The 15,194-nt window shown below is 42.4% G+C and overlaps 2 protein-coding genes across 2 annotated transcripts; one reads left to right on the top strand and one right to left on the bottom strand.

Moving 5' to 3' along the window:
• The first annotated feature begins 1,182 nt into the window (after window positions 1–1,182).
• On the top strand, window positions 1,183–3,309 carry LOC139650990 (golgin subfamily A member 6-like protein 22). The gene is made up of 4 exons (XM_071527813.1): window positions 1,183–1,866; window positions 1,921–2,322; window positions 2,377–2,670; window positions 2,785–3,309. The coding sequence occupies exons 1-4, from the start codon at window positions 1,183–1,185 to the stop codon at window positions 3,307–3,309; spliced, it is 1,905 nt and encodes a 634-aa protein (XP_071383914.1).
• Window positions 3,310–5,147: 1,838 nt separating this feature from the next.
• Window positions 5,148–14,308, bottom strand: LOC139650998 (gasdermin-E-like). Its single transcript, XM_071527822.1, has 10 exons — window positions 14,195–14,308; window positions 12,378–12,606; window positions 11,549–11,741; window positions 10,701–10,878; window positions 10,384–10,504; window positions 9,557–9,715; window positions 8,710–8,837; window positions 7,674–7,851; window positions 7,116–7,186; window positions 5,148–6,562 (listed from the first exon to the last, which is right to left on the bottom strand). Exons 2-10 carry the CDS (start codon window positions 12,586–12,588, stop codon window positions 6,329–6,331), a joined length of 1,473 nt encoding a protein of 490 aa, XP_071383923.1. The 5' UTR covers window positions 12,589–12,606; window positions 14,195–14,308; the 3' UTR covers window positions 5,148–6,328.
• Between the last annotated feature and the right edge of the window lie 886 nt (window positions 14,309–15,194).

Below are 15,194 nucleotides of genomic sequence, written 5' to 3' on the forward strand. Positions count from 1 at the left end.
AATTCAGCATGACATATTTGGTATCTTTCCAAACCATGGGATCTTCCCTAAAATTTAAAAGAAAGTTCTGTGGGTCTGAACAAAGCTTGGGTGTCAGTTGCTTCATCTGCAGATAAGTGGTAGCAGCTGCAGTTAACACTACTAGGTAAGTAGCTGGCATTAGTCCCCTTGGTATTCAATGTAGGCTAATAGCTAGCGCAAAATATTCAACCAATCACAAAATTTAGTCCAGGGAAGTTGGGCTGGAAGTCTTTTATGAGATAGTAACGAAAATAGATGCAAATTTAAGATGGTTCTTGGCAGTTTAAAGGTTAATGACACGTTTAACTGATTTGTGTTTTTGTAAAATTAGTAGTGTTAATATTTTACTGGATTCTACAGTATCAGAACTTTGTCAAGTTCATTTAGGTTAGTTGTAGAGAAGGTATGTAATGATTTCCAATTTAGAGTAGTATTATGTACACTCAGTGGAATTTCACTTTTTGCTCTCCATTTTCTGATATTTTAATGTTGACACATATGCTACATTTCATAGGAACAATGTTGAAATTCTTGGGCAGGACTGAGGCAGCAGAACCACAAGCCACAAGGACAGAGGACCCAGACAGCAACAGTGAGCCGGACAAAAAAGTACTAGTATTGGTCAAGATAAGTCACCCTTCTTCTGTCAACCGTTCTAAAGCCACTGCAGTCTTGAATGTCCTCATTTTAAACTCATGTCCACACAAGAGGAGAGAGCCATATTCACCTTTGTATTTATTACATTTTATTTTGATATTCATGTGCTCTATCTTGTAGATGACATTAGTTAGATGACATAGTGCAGTGGTTCTCAACAAGAACCAAAATACTCTTTCCAAACGCTCACTAACTGGAATGATCTTAAATCACATTACACTTATTGTAATTAAACCCAGAAAATACAATTTTATTCACTTCTCTGAAGCTAGACACATAAAAAAATCAAATAAAAACACACAGAATCTTTGACAGTCCTGTCAATCAAGGGGAACTTGGAATCTTACTAACTTCATACATTGTGGTGTCACAACGAGGGCAGTGAATGCAGTGTGAGGTTAGAATTCCAAGTGCACAGAGCACAGAGGCATTTCACTTTTTGGCGCGATGGAGGTGACACACAAGACAAAAAGAGAGAGAAAGAGAGACAAGAGAAATAAATACATGGAGATCCAGCACAACACGAAGCCGGAGGATGCCCAGGTAAGCCCCGCCCACAGCACTGTGCGGCAGACCTACCTGGAATTCCCTGTGGAGAGGAAGACTTGGCTCCTGGACCCAGTCTCCAGCAGCGAGGAACATCTGCTGCTGATAGAGGCAGAAAAACAGGTGAAGCTGGTTCTTGGCCTGGACTCTTCTGTCCAGAACGAGGAACAGACCCAAACCCAGACGAAATTGAGCAGGCAGGACTATAAGACAATGAGGGACGCAGATGAATATGTAAGGAAGATTCTGGACCTTGACTCTTCTGACCACACCCAGGTCCAGTTCATGTTCCTGGGCCTGGCCGAACAGGTCCAGGTCCAAGAACAGGTCCAGAGGAAATGGAGCAGCCAGGAGCATCTGATGATGATAGAGGCAGAAGCATCTTTTAAGCTGGCTCTGGGCCTGGACTCTTCTGCCGAGAAGAAGCAACACATCCAGAGGAAATGGACCAGCCAGGAATACCAGACTATGAGGGAGGCAGATGAACATCTTAAAGAGATTCTGGACCTGGACTCTTCTGCCCAGACCCAGCTCCAGTTCATGTTTCTGGGCTTGACCGAACAGGCCCAAGTACAGGCTCAGGCCCAGGAAAAGGCCCAGGAAAAGGCCCAGGAAAAGGCCCAGGAACAGGCCCAGGAAAAGGTCCAGGCCCAGGAAAAGGCCCAAGTCGAGGCCCAGGAACAGGTCCATGCCCAGGAAAAGGCCCAGGAAAAGGCCCAGGAACAGGCCAAGGGACAGGTCCAGGAAAAGGCAGAAGTCGAGGCCCAGGTCCATGCCCAGGAAAAGGCCCAAGTCGAGGCCCAGGAACAGGCCAAGGAACAGTTCCATGCCCAGGAAAATGCCCAGGAAAAGGCCCAGGAACAGGCCAAGGGACAGGTCCAGGAAAAGGCAGAAGTCGAGGCCCAGGTCCATGCCCAGGAAAAGGCCCAAGTCGAGGCCCAGGAACAGGCCAAGGAACAGTTCCATGCCCAGGAAAATGCCAAGGAAAAGGCCCAGGAACAGGCCAAGGTCCAGGTCCAGGCCCAGATACATTCCCAGGAAAAGGCCCAGGAACAGGCCCAGGAACAGGCCCAGGAAAAGGCCCAGGTCCAGGCCCAGGTCCATGCCCAGGAAAAGGCCCAGGAACAGGCCCAGGAAAGGGCCCAGGTCCAGGTCCAGGCCCAGGTCCATGCCCAGGAAAAGGCCCAGGAACAGGCCTGGGGAAAGGCCCAGGAACAGGTCCAGGCTCAGGAAAGGGCCCAGGAAAAGGCAGAAGTCGAGGCCCAGGTCCATGCCCAGGAAAAGGCCCAGGAACAGGCCAAGGAACAGTTCCATGCCCAGGAAAAGGCCAAGGAAAAGACCCAGGAACAGGCCAAGGTCCAGGCCCAGATCCATTCCCAGGAAAAGGCCCAGGAACAGGCCCAAGTCCAGGCCCAGGAACAGGCCCAGGAAAAGGCCCAGGCCCAGGTCCATGCCCAGGAACAGGCCCAGGAACAGGCCCAGGAACAGGCCCAGGAACAGGCCCAGGTCCAGGTCCATGCCCAGGAAAAGGCCCAGGAACAGGCCCAAGTCCAGGCCCAGGAAAGGGCCCAGGTCCATGCCCAGGAAAAGGCCCAGGAACAGGCCTGGGAAAAGGCCCAGGAAAAGGCCCAAGAACAGGTTCAGGAAAAGGTCCAGGTCCAGGTCCAGGCCCAGGTCCATGCCCAGGAAAAGGCCCAAGAACTGGCTCAGGCACAGGCCCAGGCTGAAACCAGAATCACGGCTGCTCTGAAGCACACTGAGCAAAAGCTAGAGAGCTGCCTCCTCCAGCAGCAGGAGGAGAGGGCCGGTCTCCTCAGGGCCAAAATTGACAACGAGCAGGCCCTGGAGGAGAAAGAGCGAGAGTGGGCAAAGAGAAAAGCCTTCATGGCAGATAAGCTTGCTGTTCTGGAGAGGGACCTCAATGAACTTTTGGAGAAGAAGAAGAAAAAGAAGCGCAGCTTGCTGCGTAGAATCGTTGATGCCCTTACTCCAAAGCGTAAGGAGAAAAAGAAGAAGAACAAGGAGGACAAGATGGAGTCAACTTTCAACTCAGACTCTAACAAATCCTGCAATTCTTCAATGTGAGCACATTAACACCTGTGCTCGCACACCCAACCCCCAACCCCCTCCATCCATTTCCACCCCCCCCCCCCCCTTACATCCCCCAAATTCCCACCCTTGCATTTCTCAGTAAACGATATCAACAACGATATCAACAAAAAAAATACGCTGCCTGTATGGTTTTATTTCTGTAGAGATTTGTAAGTTCCACTACAGTCAATAGTGTACGTGTAACTAGACTATTGTTCTTTGTTTGTGTGGTTTTGCTATTTAAATGCTGTTAAAAACAGAGCCATCTCTTCTCTCTCTCCTAAATGAAATGAACTCAGAAATGGAAGTGGAGCTTCCATGTTACTCTACATTTATCTCAACCTGGAGTCACATTGTGACCTTGGAATTTTAACGTTCCAGTTGACATTTTAGTCCAAAATAATTTACTCATATAATGCAGCTCTAAAAGAAGTCTTAATATATTGCTGAAGTTTGATAGATGGGTATATTAACTTTTGCAGTACGGGGGATGAAGTTCAAAAATGTGACTCTGACACAGCCTTTAATCACAACCAATAGAAAATAATGAGAAAAAACAGGGAGGAAACTTAAATTCTTAAATTGGCAACATTATAAGCAACTAAATATTGAGGTTAAGGGTCAGAACCACAATAAATATTTCAAAATATCCCCGCGATCCCAGAATGATCATTAGGACTAGGAAGAAGAAGAAGATGGTGGTGGTGATGATGATGAATACTCTTGCCTTATAGAAATGTCAGCTTAATTTGCATTTGCCTTCATTCAAAGTTTTTTCTTCCTCTCTGACAGCAGCCAAAGCAATGCAACTTTTCACTTCCGCAATTCACCAACTTTTCGTTCCACCAGTTCCATGACCAGCCACTGTCTCTTCTGTGATTGGCTGTTCTCCTGCTACTGTATTCAGGAAGTTAATTGTCATACAAAGGCTTTTTCTATCAGTTCAGTCCATTCATCATTATTCAAATACAAAAGAAAAATAGACTACAAAGGCTGAACTTGAAATACACTTTCATCAACTATCAGCCGTCTGATTTCATTACCAAAAAATGAAATGGAAAATTCACTGCAGGCGAAGATTGAATAGCCTATCATAAATTCTTATTACTTACATTTTACATTCTAGGCGCTTGGCAATTTACAATTAGGCAGAGGTGGAAAGTAACTAAGTACATTTCCTTAAGTACTGTACTTCAGTAGTTTTTCCATTTTATGAGACATTTCAGAGGGAAATATTGTACTTTTTCCTCCACTACATTTATCTGACAGCTGTAGTTTCTACTTACTCTGCAGAATACGGTTTTACATGCAAAACTTACAATAAGCTCATAAAATATGTAGCATTGTTAGAGTTTAAACTCCCTAACAGTATATGGAGCAGTTTGACCTACAACATTAAAATACTTTTTACAGGTCAACGCATCAATTTAACACTCTGAAAGAATGAGTACTTTTACTTTTCATAGTTCAGTACATTTTACTGCTAATACCTCTATACTTTTACTGGTCAACTTTTGAATGCACAACTTTTACTTATACTGGAGTTTTTTTCCATTATGGTTTTGATACTTTTACTTGAGTAAAGGATTTGAGTACTTTTTCCACTACTGTATAATAGGTAACAAAACAGTGCTTTAAACACAAATTTTTTACTCCGTCTTTATTGCTTGATTGCTTGGAGGATTCAGCTCAAAAGGGAGCCTCCACAGAACATTTTGCCCAGGGCTTCCAGCAGTTTAGAGCCGGCCCTGCCTGAAATTAACCCAATTTCTTTTATGATCATGCATAATATGTTGACAAAACTGACACATCTGCAGATAAAGTGTGTGAGAACTCTTTTAATCAAGCATTGCACTTTAATATAATATAGTTTTCTAGTCAATTCAAGTGAAATGTTTGAACATGAAATATTAAAGACATATTGAAAACATCTAGTGCAATGATTTTATGCCCTAGGATGACAATCGTAGCTCGGGTAATACTGTTTCAGCAATAGCAGCAACAAAAACGACAATGCTGCCTGTAGATATATTGTGTGACATACTCCGTCTCATCAAGTACCAAACTACCAGGACACATATAGGACACCATCTGTGAACTATACTGTATGCCTTGGTGAAAACAGTATGATTGAATAAAATGATAACCTTTGACAGAACAGCGACACACAGACTTAAATGTAAATAGTTTTACAAAATGCATGATTATAGTATAAAGTGACACGTCTATCAAAACAATATTAACTCAGGATATTAACTGACAAATAGGAAAGTGATAGAGAGAAAGATGGCAAAGTTAACTTCTTAAGAATGTATAGCTCACATACAAACACACAGACACACCACAAAAACAACAATAGTGCATTATACTAAATACTATATATATATATATACTATATATACTTCATTACACAACGCCAGTATTTAAAGGAATGTGACATATTGAAGGCAGCTAATAAATATATCTAGTGTAATAGCTTATATGCTTCATAACTGGAACAGGAGACGCTGCACAATACATGAGAAACGTATGCACAACGCTCAAGCAATAGCAGCCAGTTCAATAAAAAACAGCAAAAGTGAAAAAATCCTGTCCAGCCAGAATGTTAGTATACCACTGCAATAATAATGTTATTATTTCTATGTACCATTGACATGCATCAAAAGTTGGTTGTGTGATTCTTGGTCTGTGTCCACTTAGGTACCAAACTCTTCAATGGTTTGGAAGTCAGAGCTGCACTGCAATATCACACTGAATAAAATACATGTTTCTTACAAAAATATCTTTAAGTGCTTAAGATAATAAAAAATATATATATGTAAAATAACAATAAAATAACAATATGTTTTCGTATTGTCATACCATAAAAATTAAATACTAAAAACGCATAGGGATATAATAATATAAAGTGAGTATGGCTTTAAGGTGCAATAAACCTCACAATAAAGAAAGAAAGAAAGAACGGGCAGAATAAAAGTTTATGCACCAACACACACACACACACACACACACATTAGTCTTGCCCATGGCAGAGACAGAACAGTCCACGCATGGCGACACAGAGGACCAATGGCAGCACCCCTGGTTTATTTCCTGTTTCTGCCCACAACCCGTCGGTCTCTCTCCTCAGCATCACATTGGCGGAGCGGAGCAGCTGTTCGGCCAATTGGAAGGCCCGGTCGTCCTGCAGCGGGACAGGAAGAGACTCGACGGGAAGAGGCTGGCAGCTCGCCTTTAACCTGCATATCTGAGAATGATGAGAGGGATAGAAAACATAGACAGATAGAGAAATAAATTAATACATAAATAAAAAAACATAGATAGAGAGATAAATAAAGACACATAGAGGGAGATAAATAACGATGCATAGATAGAGAGAGAGATAAATAAAGACACAGATAGAGAGAGATAAATAAAGACGCATAGAGAGAGAGATAAAGACACATAGGTAGAATGATAAATAAAGACACATAGAGAGAGAGATAAATAAAGACACAGAGATAAATAAAGACACAAATAGAGAGAGAGAGGAAAAAACATATTTACTTATTTAGTCTAATAGTGAGTTTTAAATCTTACTTTTCTGAAGTGAAAAAATTGGACAATGGGGGTGAAATAATTTCCTACTTTCCAATGTAAATCAAATGGATCAAATTATCTTCTTGAACCAATTGACGTTTTCTTGAAATTAAGAGTGATCTGGCTTATTCCGCCTTCAGAGAGTCAGAGAGTCACGTTAAATGAGATAATCATTTACAACTCACACAGAACAGTCAACAAATGAGGTGCATTAGACTGACCAGTGTGTCGAAGGCCTCCAGAAAATCAGCACTGCACTCGCTCAGGAGACTCAGAGCCTCATCAGGAAATACTACAAACACACAACACAGTTTGTCACGTCAAGCAGCTGTTACAACAGAAATATGCAGGCACAAAATGGTGTGTTTCACACTGGGGCCGTAGTGAACTGCACCATAAAATATGCATTTCCTAGAAATAGTACACATGAAAAAGGAGATGTTTCCTCAAAGATGTTGACTTGAGAAGCGAAAGACAAAGTAGAGGAAGTAGTTCATTCTGAATACGTCAAGAGGATTGCGGCAGTCGTGAAAAATCACAGTTAAGGTTGGAAGATCCATGGTTAAGTTACATTTTCACAATAGGACAACTTTTACTTTCTTTTATTGAGAAGATGCTGCTTAATAAACAACATGCCTGATTTGTAGAAACTGATTTTCTCAAGTGCTGTAGGCTGTGATGAAGTTTATCATGCACAGGCACAGAGGAGTGGATTGTCTCTCCCCTGATTGACAGACTGGTCTGTACCTCTTGGTCTTAGGTCCAAATTTTCCTCTTACCTTCCATGGCGCTGACCAACAGGTGAGCTGCGGTCAGGTAAGCCGGTACGCCAGGTCCGCCGTTCTCAATGTGATTGTCTTGGCCAGGTGTGAGCAGGTCCAGTACGGCTGACACCGAGTTGCTCTGACTGACTGACGGCTCCATGACGGGTGCTTCACCTCTGCACCACTGCTCCAGCTGAACGAGAGAGAGTGAGAGACAGAGAAGAGGGAAAATGGAGAAGACAGTAGAGGAGAAAAGCAGTGAGAGGAATGGCAAAGAGGGAGAGAAAAAGGAAGAGGAAGAGAAGTAGCGTCATAGAAGTCTCTCTGAGTGTTGCACCAGATTTATTGTCTTGACAGGAATTTTGACAGGAGTTTTTGGGAAACTGGTCCACTGGTCAACTTACATGTTAAGTGATGAGAACATAGAAACCGAAATCATCCATGTGTCCCTGGTAGACCATTTGCTGCAGTGCCCCATGCTAACGTTTTAGCATTCACTATGTTGAGGGATAATAGACCACTAGCATTATCTTAAAGTGAGAAATGCGAACTTGTAGCAGCTCTGAAGTTAAATGATTAAGTAATCTTAAATCATATGTCATCAAGTCTGGCAGGTTTGTATAGAAGATTGGTGAAATTTACACAAAATATGACGTATAAATACCACATGTTTTGAACTACCAGGGACTACTTTCTCTGAAGCTAAAAATCACTGCACAACAAAAGAGCACATCGTTGCTCATCTGAAATAGTTCCAAAATTAAACCTGGGTACATCAGTTAATGATATTTAATTTTAAAGTTTATAAATCCACAAAGCCCTATAATAATAACTACTAACAACTTCTTTATTATTAAAACAGCGGACTTCTTACTTTGGATAATGCCAGCGGCCGACTATCACTCAACAAAGTGCATGCTGGAGCATGGAGAACCAGAGTGAACAACTTCCTGGGGACACATGGTTGATTTTGGTGTTTCTTTCTTGACCAATAGGTCTATCTCCCAAAACTTGGTGTATTCCTTTCAAGTGATGTCACTGTGTCACTCACCATATGCTCCAGGTCTGAGAGACTGGCTCTGTCCCTTATAGTCTCATGGAGCTGCTGGAACAAAGCAGATCGAGTCGCCTGGGGGAGCTGGGCCAGCGGAGACAGACACACCTCCAACTGCTGCAACTCTGTGAGAGATGGGGAGAGATCTCACATCAGATTTTCAGTTAGGGTTAGACTGATATATTGGATATATATTGGGATGATACTGGGTTTTTATTAAAAATCAGATATCGGCCTGTCTGTGTCATCCTCCTCAACCAGCTCTAGGCTGGTGCGCTGTACATCCACATACCAAGAAGCAGCTTAGTGATTTTCTTACTGTAGTTAAAATTGTCAAATTTAAAGATTTGATTATCAGCACAAACATTGAGCTACTTCAATCCAAAAATAATAATCTTCAAAAAACTGTATCGGTTGAACCCTACTTTGAACATCAGTTTGTCAGTTTGACGGTTACAAAAGAGGAAGGTAACAACGATAAGCTGAATGTATCAATAAATGGTTTCATCATTCTGATTTTTTTTATTTTTTCAAAAGGCAAGTTCTCAGCACTTACATTAAATGTGTTTGCTCAACTCAGTAAACACAGTAAATTCTATGAATAAGTTGACACTTGAAAATACACTTCCTTTTTTGATACACTAAACCACAATGCCATCAATGTAGTGGATAAAAAAGGAAACAAAATCTTTCATCAGTTATTCAGTAGTAGTCCAATAATTTCACTACCGCTTTTCACTTGCTCACACACACAAGAAAAATAAGAAGTGGACACAATGCTCAATCAGCTGTCGGTTCCTTAGACGTTCATTAATGAGTAAATGTTGAGCGACTGGACACAAACCGTTCTGCAGCGTGCTCAGCGGTGCTCTCTTTGGAACCTTCTCCTCAATCCACTCCAGCCCGTCTACCACACAGAGGTTGTCAAAGGAATCGTGGGATGGAGAGGACGTTCCTGAGTCCGGCTCAAAGCCTCCTAGAGTACCAGGCTGCAGGCACAGCTCTGAAAACACACACATAACCACAGACAAACATACAGACACACAGACACAGACACAATCAACAATATAGGAGAGACCGAGTAAATGGACAGACACACGTCAGACTGAGGGCTGCACAAAAATGGTGAAAACAAATTCTGCACACCATTAAGTGAGGGATTTTAGAGTGTTCTCAACCCTGCGATGCATTGAATAATTAAAAACCGTGAAATGGAGTATCTCACACTCAATTACATCAAATGAAAGGTGGCCATTTGCTCCAGTTGTCTATTCCATGTACAAGTCTATTGTAGGTGAGATGTCACAAAATTACAATATGGATATACCTTCAATTCTGACTGGTTGGAACAATTTTGATTCGTTCTTCCTTCAGTAGTCCATAGGAAAATGGACACCTGCACTATTATACTGCATTATCAAAATTACCAAATTTCTGTTCTGATTAATTTGTTTCTATCTCTCTGGATTAAAAATGCAAAGCTAAAACTAAAGGTGCGCTGTTGCTGGGATTTTGGTTGTAATTGTGGGGAACTGAAAGCAAATCGGAACTGAGATGTGATTTTGCTTCTGTGGTTTCTAGTTCACACATTATGCCCACTGCACACACTCCAGCTAAGCTTCATTTACCACTCTGTAACACACCCACACACACACACACACACACACTCACCATAGTGTCCATCTTTCTTGATCTCCAGTTCTAGGAGGCTGTAAGCGATGACCGTACCAGGGGGGATCTCCAAGGAAACATCACGGTCTGCCTGGATGGTGTTACTGTCCTTGACAGACACCTATGGACACAAGTATATACACACACACACAAAGATATAGCATGTTTGATATTTCATAGATTATATTTTATGATGCCAAAAACATCAGTAACATCAGTGTATTCAGTGTTTCTGACTGTGATTTTAGGTAGGTTTGAAAACCCCCTGAAACTGCATTTAGACCACGGGATAATAATAATACACCACCCACACCCACCTCCACAGTGTTCCCCAGCTTGCCCACTAGCCCCAGCACCCCCCCACAGGTGCCCTGCTCCTGGCAGGTCTCGGTGACGGAGCAGGGGCTGGTGGTGAGGATCCTCTCCTTCAGCACCGCCAGCACATCGGCTCGCTTCTCCATTTGCTGCACCAGCACATGCTGCATGTTCATCAGCCTGGGGCACAGAAGGCATCTGGTTCAGTTATACTACACAGAGGGCCATTGTGTTCAACATTAGCTCCACCATTTGAAAAAAAAAAAGACAGCCACTCTCCCATATCAACTGCTGGCATTAAAGTTAAGCATGTTATGGGACATTTTGAAGACATTTGCTTGTAAAATATTTTTTTATGAGGACAGAATCTTTTATATTTTTCAAATATTGCCTGATGAATTTTAGGTAACCAACTTTTCCCAAAATAGATATATTGCATTTTGGAATGAAACCCTTAATTTACTGTATAGGCATACTGGCTTTAGGTGTTTTGTCTACTGATGTACATCCATTGAATTCCGAAGTGAACTGGAAAAAAGCCTGGAATCTGGAATCTGTCTTTACTTTACAAGGAAGATAATGCATCTGGAAAGTTTTGTTTAGGGTGAAGTAAAATTTAACTCCCCTTGAATATTTGTCTATTGTGGGTTAAGTTACATTTTGTGGAGGAAAACAACTTTGATCTGAAATGAGATCAATAGCCTAGAAGGCAGTGGCTGTTAGCTGACCCATTCAATTCAGAGTGCTCTTCTCATGAATAATGAATGTCCGCCAGGTGATGACATCATCATCTCACCTCTTATTGGTTGCAGTGTGCAAACAGGAAATGGCATTATTTCACATAAGGTACCTGTCGTTGGAGTCCCGTAGCAGCCTCTTCACATTCACCTCCTGTTTCTTCAGCTTGCCAAATGATGATTGGAGCTTGGAGGAGCCCCGGCCCTCCAGGTTGACGGTGACAACACCAGCCTTGGCACCCAGCTTCCCGCTGAGGATGTCCCCAAACGTCCCCTGGTAGGTCAGGAAGTCTGTCTCAGACACAGCTGACGGAACATGTGGTGTTAGCATGTACAGGGGTGTGTGTGTGTGTGTGTGTGTGTGGCTTGTCCACATATGAAGAGTTTGAAAATGGGAAATCTGCCATATGAAAAATGTGAGTTTGACAAAATAGTTGCTGGCATGAAAGTAAAACTCATGATGAAAGTCTTTTTTTTTTTAGTATTTAGGTAGTATGAGCCATTTACTCATGTAAAACATTTTAGATGATTTTTACAGTACACAGTCAACATCAGCTAACATTTTTTTTTTAGTCCCCAACAAGTTTTCTTAGTCCCCATGAAATATACTTCCATATTACTTTTACTTCCTGGAAAAAACAGTATCTTTAATGATGACCTCATGCTGCACTACTGGCGTAATATATACATTTCTAACCAATAAAACCGTCAGATTTTTGAACAGTCCCGCCCCTCCGCACCCCTCCCATCAAATAAAATCGCCTTTCTCTCCCTGACTCATATTCCATTGGTTTGGACTTTTGAATGATCGCTCGCTGCATTATGTGCCGCCCCAACATCCTGTTTCAACAGGAAATGCATAAAATCCCGGAAGTAACGATGCCTTTTCATGTGGTCCTTAAAAGACTATATACTGTAGCATTTTAATATGAACCTACATACCAGGACTAAGCGGTTCGTCCCCCAGCAACAAGTCACTGAGGGTGAAGTCCAGCGGTTGGTACTTGGGCCTCTGCCAGAACCAGAACCGGTTGCGCTTGACGACCAGCGCCATGGGAAGCAGCTTGTGTGAGTCGTTGAGGCGGGACACGTGGATGAGGCTTCCTTCCGGGTCGATCTGTCGGACAAAGTTGGCGGTGGCCTTGGAAAACATTGCTTCAGCAGAGGAGGGCTGCGGATGGGTGGAAGAGAGAGGTGTAAAGCTTCACGTTGATCTTGTTCAGTGCACTTGAAGATATTAAAAAAACAGAGAGAGTGCTGTAGGTGTGGAGGTGATTTCCAGATGCCATTTCCCCCCAATTCCCCCCTATTTGTTTTGCAGAGAGTGCTGGTACCGAAAAGTCCCAAGAACGCCACAAGGACCCTGTGTGTGTGTGTGTGTGTGTGCGCGGTGTGTTGTGTGCGCGTGTGTACTGTGTAACCTAACACTCCACTGTACCCTAACTCAAGAGCAGATTGCCATGACTCACAGGCCATAAAGGAAGTCCCCTGCACACTGTTCACACAACAGGGTGACCACAGACACACACACACACCGCACACACACACACACACACAGCCCGGACTGCAAATTCTGGCAGCTCAGTTTTCATAGCTTAATATTTAAAGCAATCAGGCATAAGAGGGATTTGAGCCGTGGGGGAAGAGCGAGAGAGAGAATCGGAGTCACAGCTTCATCCCTGTTGGCATGAGAATGTTAGAAGTAAACAAGAGGACAGAAGTTGAATCGCCATGTTGGCAAGAGGAGAAGAGAAAGAGAGGGATAGAGAGAGAGAGAGGTTGAGGGAGAATAAACATAAGAGGGAAATATGTGAAAGCTCAGAATGCTCAAGACTTTTCAAACCGTTCCCCTGAACAAAAACCACAGTTGCCTTTCCCATACCAGCCACAACATAAACTCCTGCCGTCCCTCGACTTGTCATAGTTTCAATGTGTTTAGTCATGTATTTAAGACATTAGTACCAACTTCAGTGGGGAACTTTCCCTAACCTCAAACTCTAACTCCAAACCCACAAATCTGTTTTTGCATATTTCTATTTTGCTAATGACCTTTGCCATGAACATCTCACTGAAGTTCAGCTATGTGGGGTGTAGCCTATAGTAAGCATATATGAATAATCCTATATTCAGTGATGTAATGTCAAATATATAAATGGGTAAACTATGGTCAACACAAGGCAAACAAACACCAATATGTACTGTACATAATCAATAATACTTAAAAAAAAAAAAAAAAAAAAAGTATTAATTTATGGGATTTTAAAGATACAGATCAGTTTAATAGTAATCACTGTGATGTATACTCATACTCAGAACACTCAAACAGGTGGCTCAGCTGAGTTTAAGTGGGTTAACCCTCCACCACATCAATCATCTGTATGTGTGTATGTGTGTATGTGTGTGTGGACCATTTCCCGGTAGCCCTCCTCTGCTGTAGTGTGCGCTGTGCCTGCTTATGAAGTGAGATCAGCTGCATCGCCAAAAATGTGCTGCGCACTGGCCAGGAGGCTTAAGGACGCATGACTCGGATTATGACTATTTGTAGGCGCAAACTGGAGATATTACACGACCAAGACAGAAAAATAAAGATAAATCACCATACAGTATTTTCTGAGTGCAAACACATAAACAGACCACGCTATGGCAGACAGCTTAACCAAAGGATACATGCTTATAACCTAACGGCACTGTTCTAACCGCTTTTCTGTCTTCCAAAGTATATGATAGGAGATCGAAACAAGAATAAACTTAAAGCTTACCTCAACTCAGTTTATAATCAAAATCAACAAGTTGTGGATTAAGCGTGGTGCTGTCAAAATACCGGTCCGTTCAGTTGTCACTCCTGGAATGTCACCAATGTAACCATGCGTAAAAGTAGGATTTTCGATTACAGTTTGACTTTGCTCACAACGTTTTAACAAAGCCTATCCAAAAGTTGAATAGTTGGAATGATGAAACTGTCGATGGTAAAAGTACTGTTCGATCAGAGCTGTAGGTCAGTGGTGGGAGAACGATCGACTGTACAGTTATTCCACCGCAGAGCGCTGGATATGGGACTTCTTCCACCCCTCCCACTCACCGCCGAGGTAATTACTATCATATGAAGACTAGTGCGTGCGTGCGTGCGTGTCTGTTTGTGTGCGTGCGTGCGTGTGTGTGTGTGTCTGCATTTAGGACATGAGCAGACTTGCCTCTATTGATTACTCCCTTTCTAACGCTTTTTACATCATAAAGGACCACAACAGACAATAAACCAATAATGGAAAATCCGTGGCTATAGATTTTGTTTAATTGATTCATATTACGTTTGCTACTAATCTGCATAATGATGGTGGCTCATAAGTGTCGAAAGTGGTTCTCGCCACATGTAAACCCCAGCCACATCACATCATTACTCATGAATTTAAAGGCGAATGCCACCTATTTTGATGCAATTTTGATGCAACTCTGCCCCACGACAGTTCAGTGTTTGTTAACTTGCACTCTTTCATAAAGCTAGAAATCAGAGAGAGGCAAGTAGAAGCAGGGGCTGCTCCATAGACAATGAATGGGACACTGACTTTGAGGAGCCACAAGATGCTAAGTTGAGTCCTCATACCAAAATGAAGTTTATATTGTAGCATTTCTAACAGATATGAAGCAGAATTTAAACCTCATTTGGGTTCAAGAAATCGCACACAAATCGTATGGGTCAACAAAGTCAGCGCCCCATTCATTATCTATGGAGCAGTTCCATGTACATCCTAGTGAAATCACAAA

The sequence above is a fragment of the Centroberyx affinis genome, unplaced genomic scaffold (genome assembly GCF_046629955.1).
Source record: "Centroberyx affinis isolate AG114_WGS23_722 - 3 ecotype Tasmania unplaced genomic scaffold, CSIRO-AGI_Caff_v1 ptg001577l_1, whole genome shotgun sequence".
Classification (NCBI taxonomy): Eukaryota; Metazoa; Chordata; class Actinopteri; order Beryciformes; family Berycidae; genus Centroberyx; species Centroberyx affinis.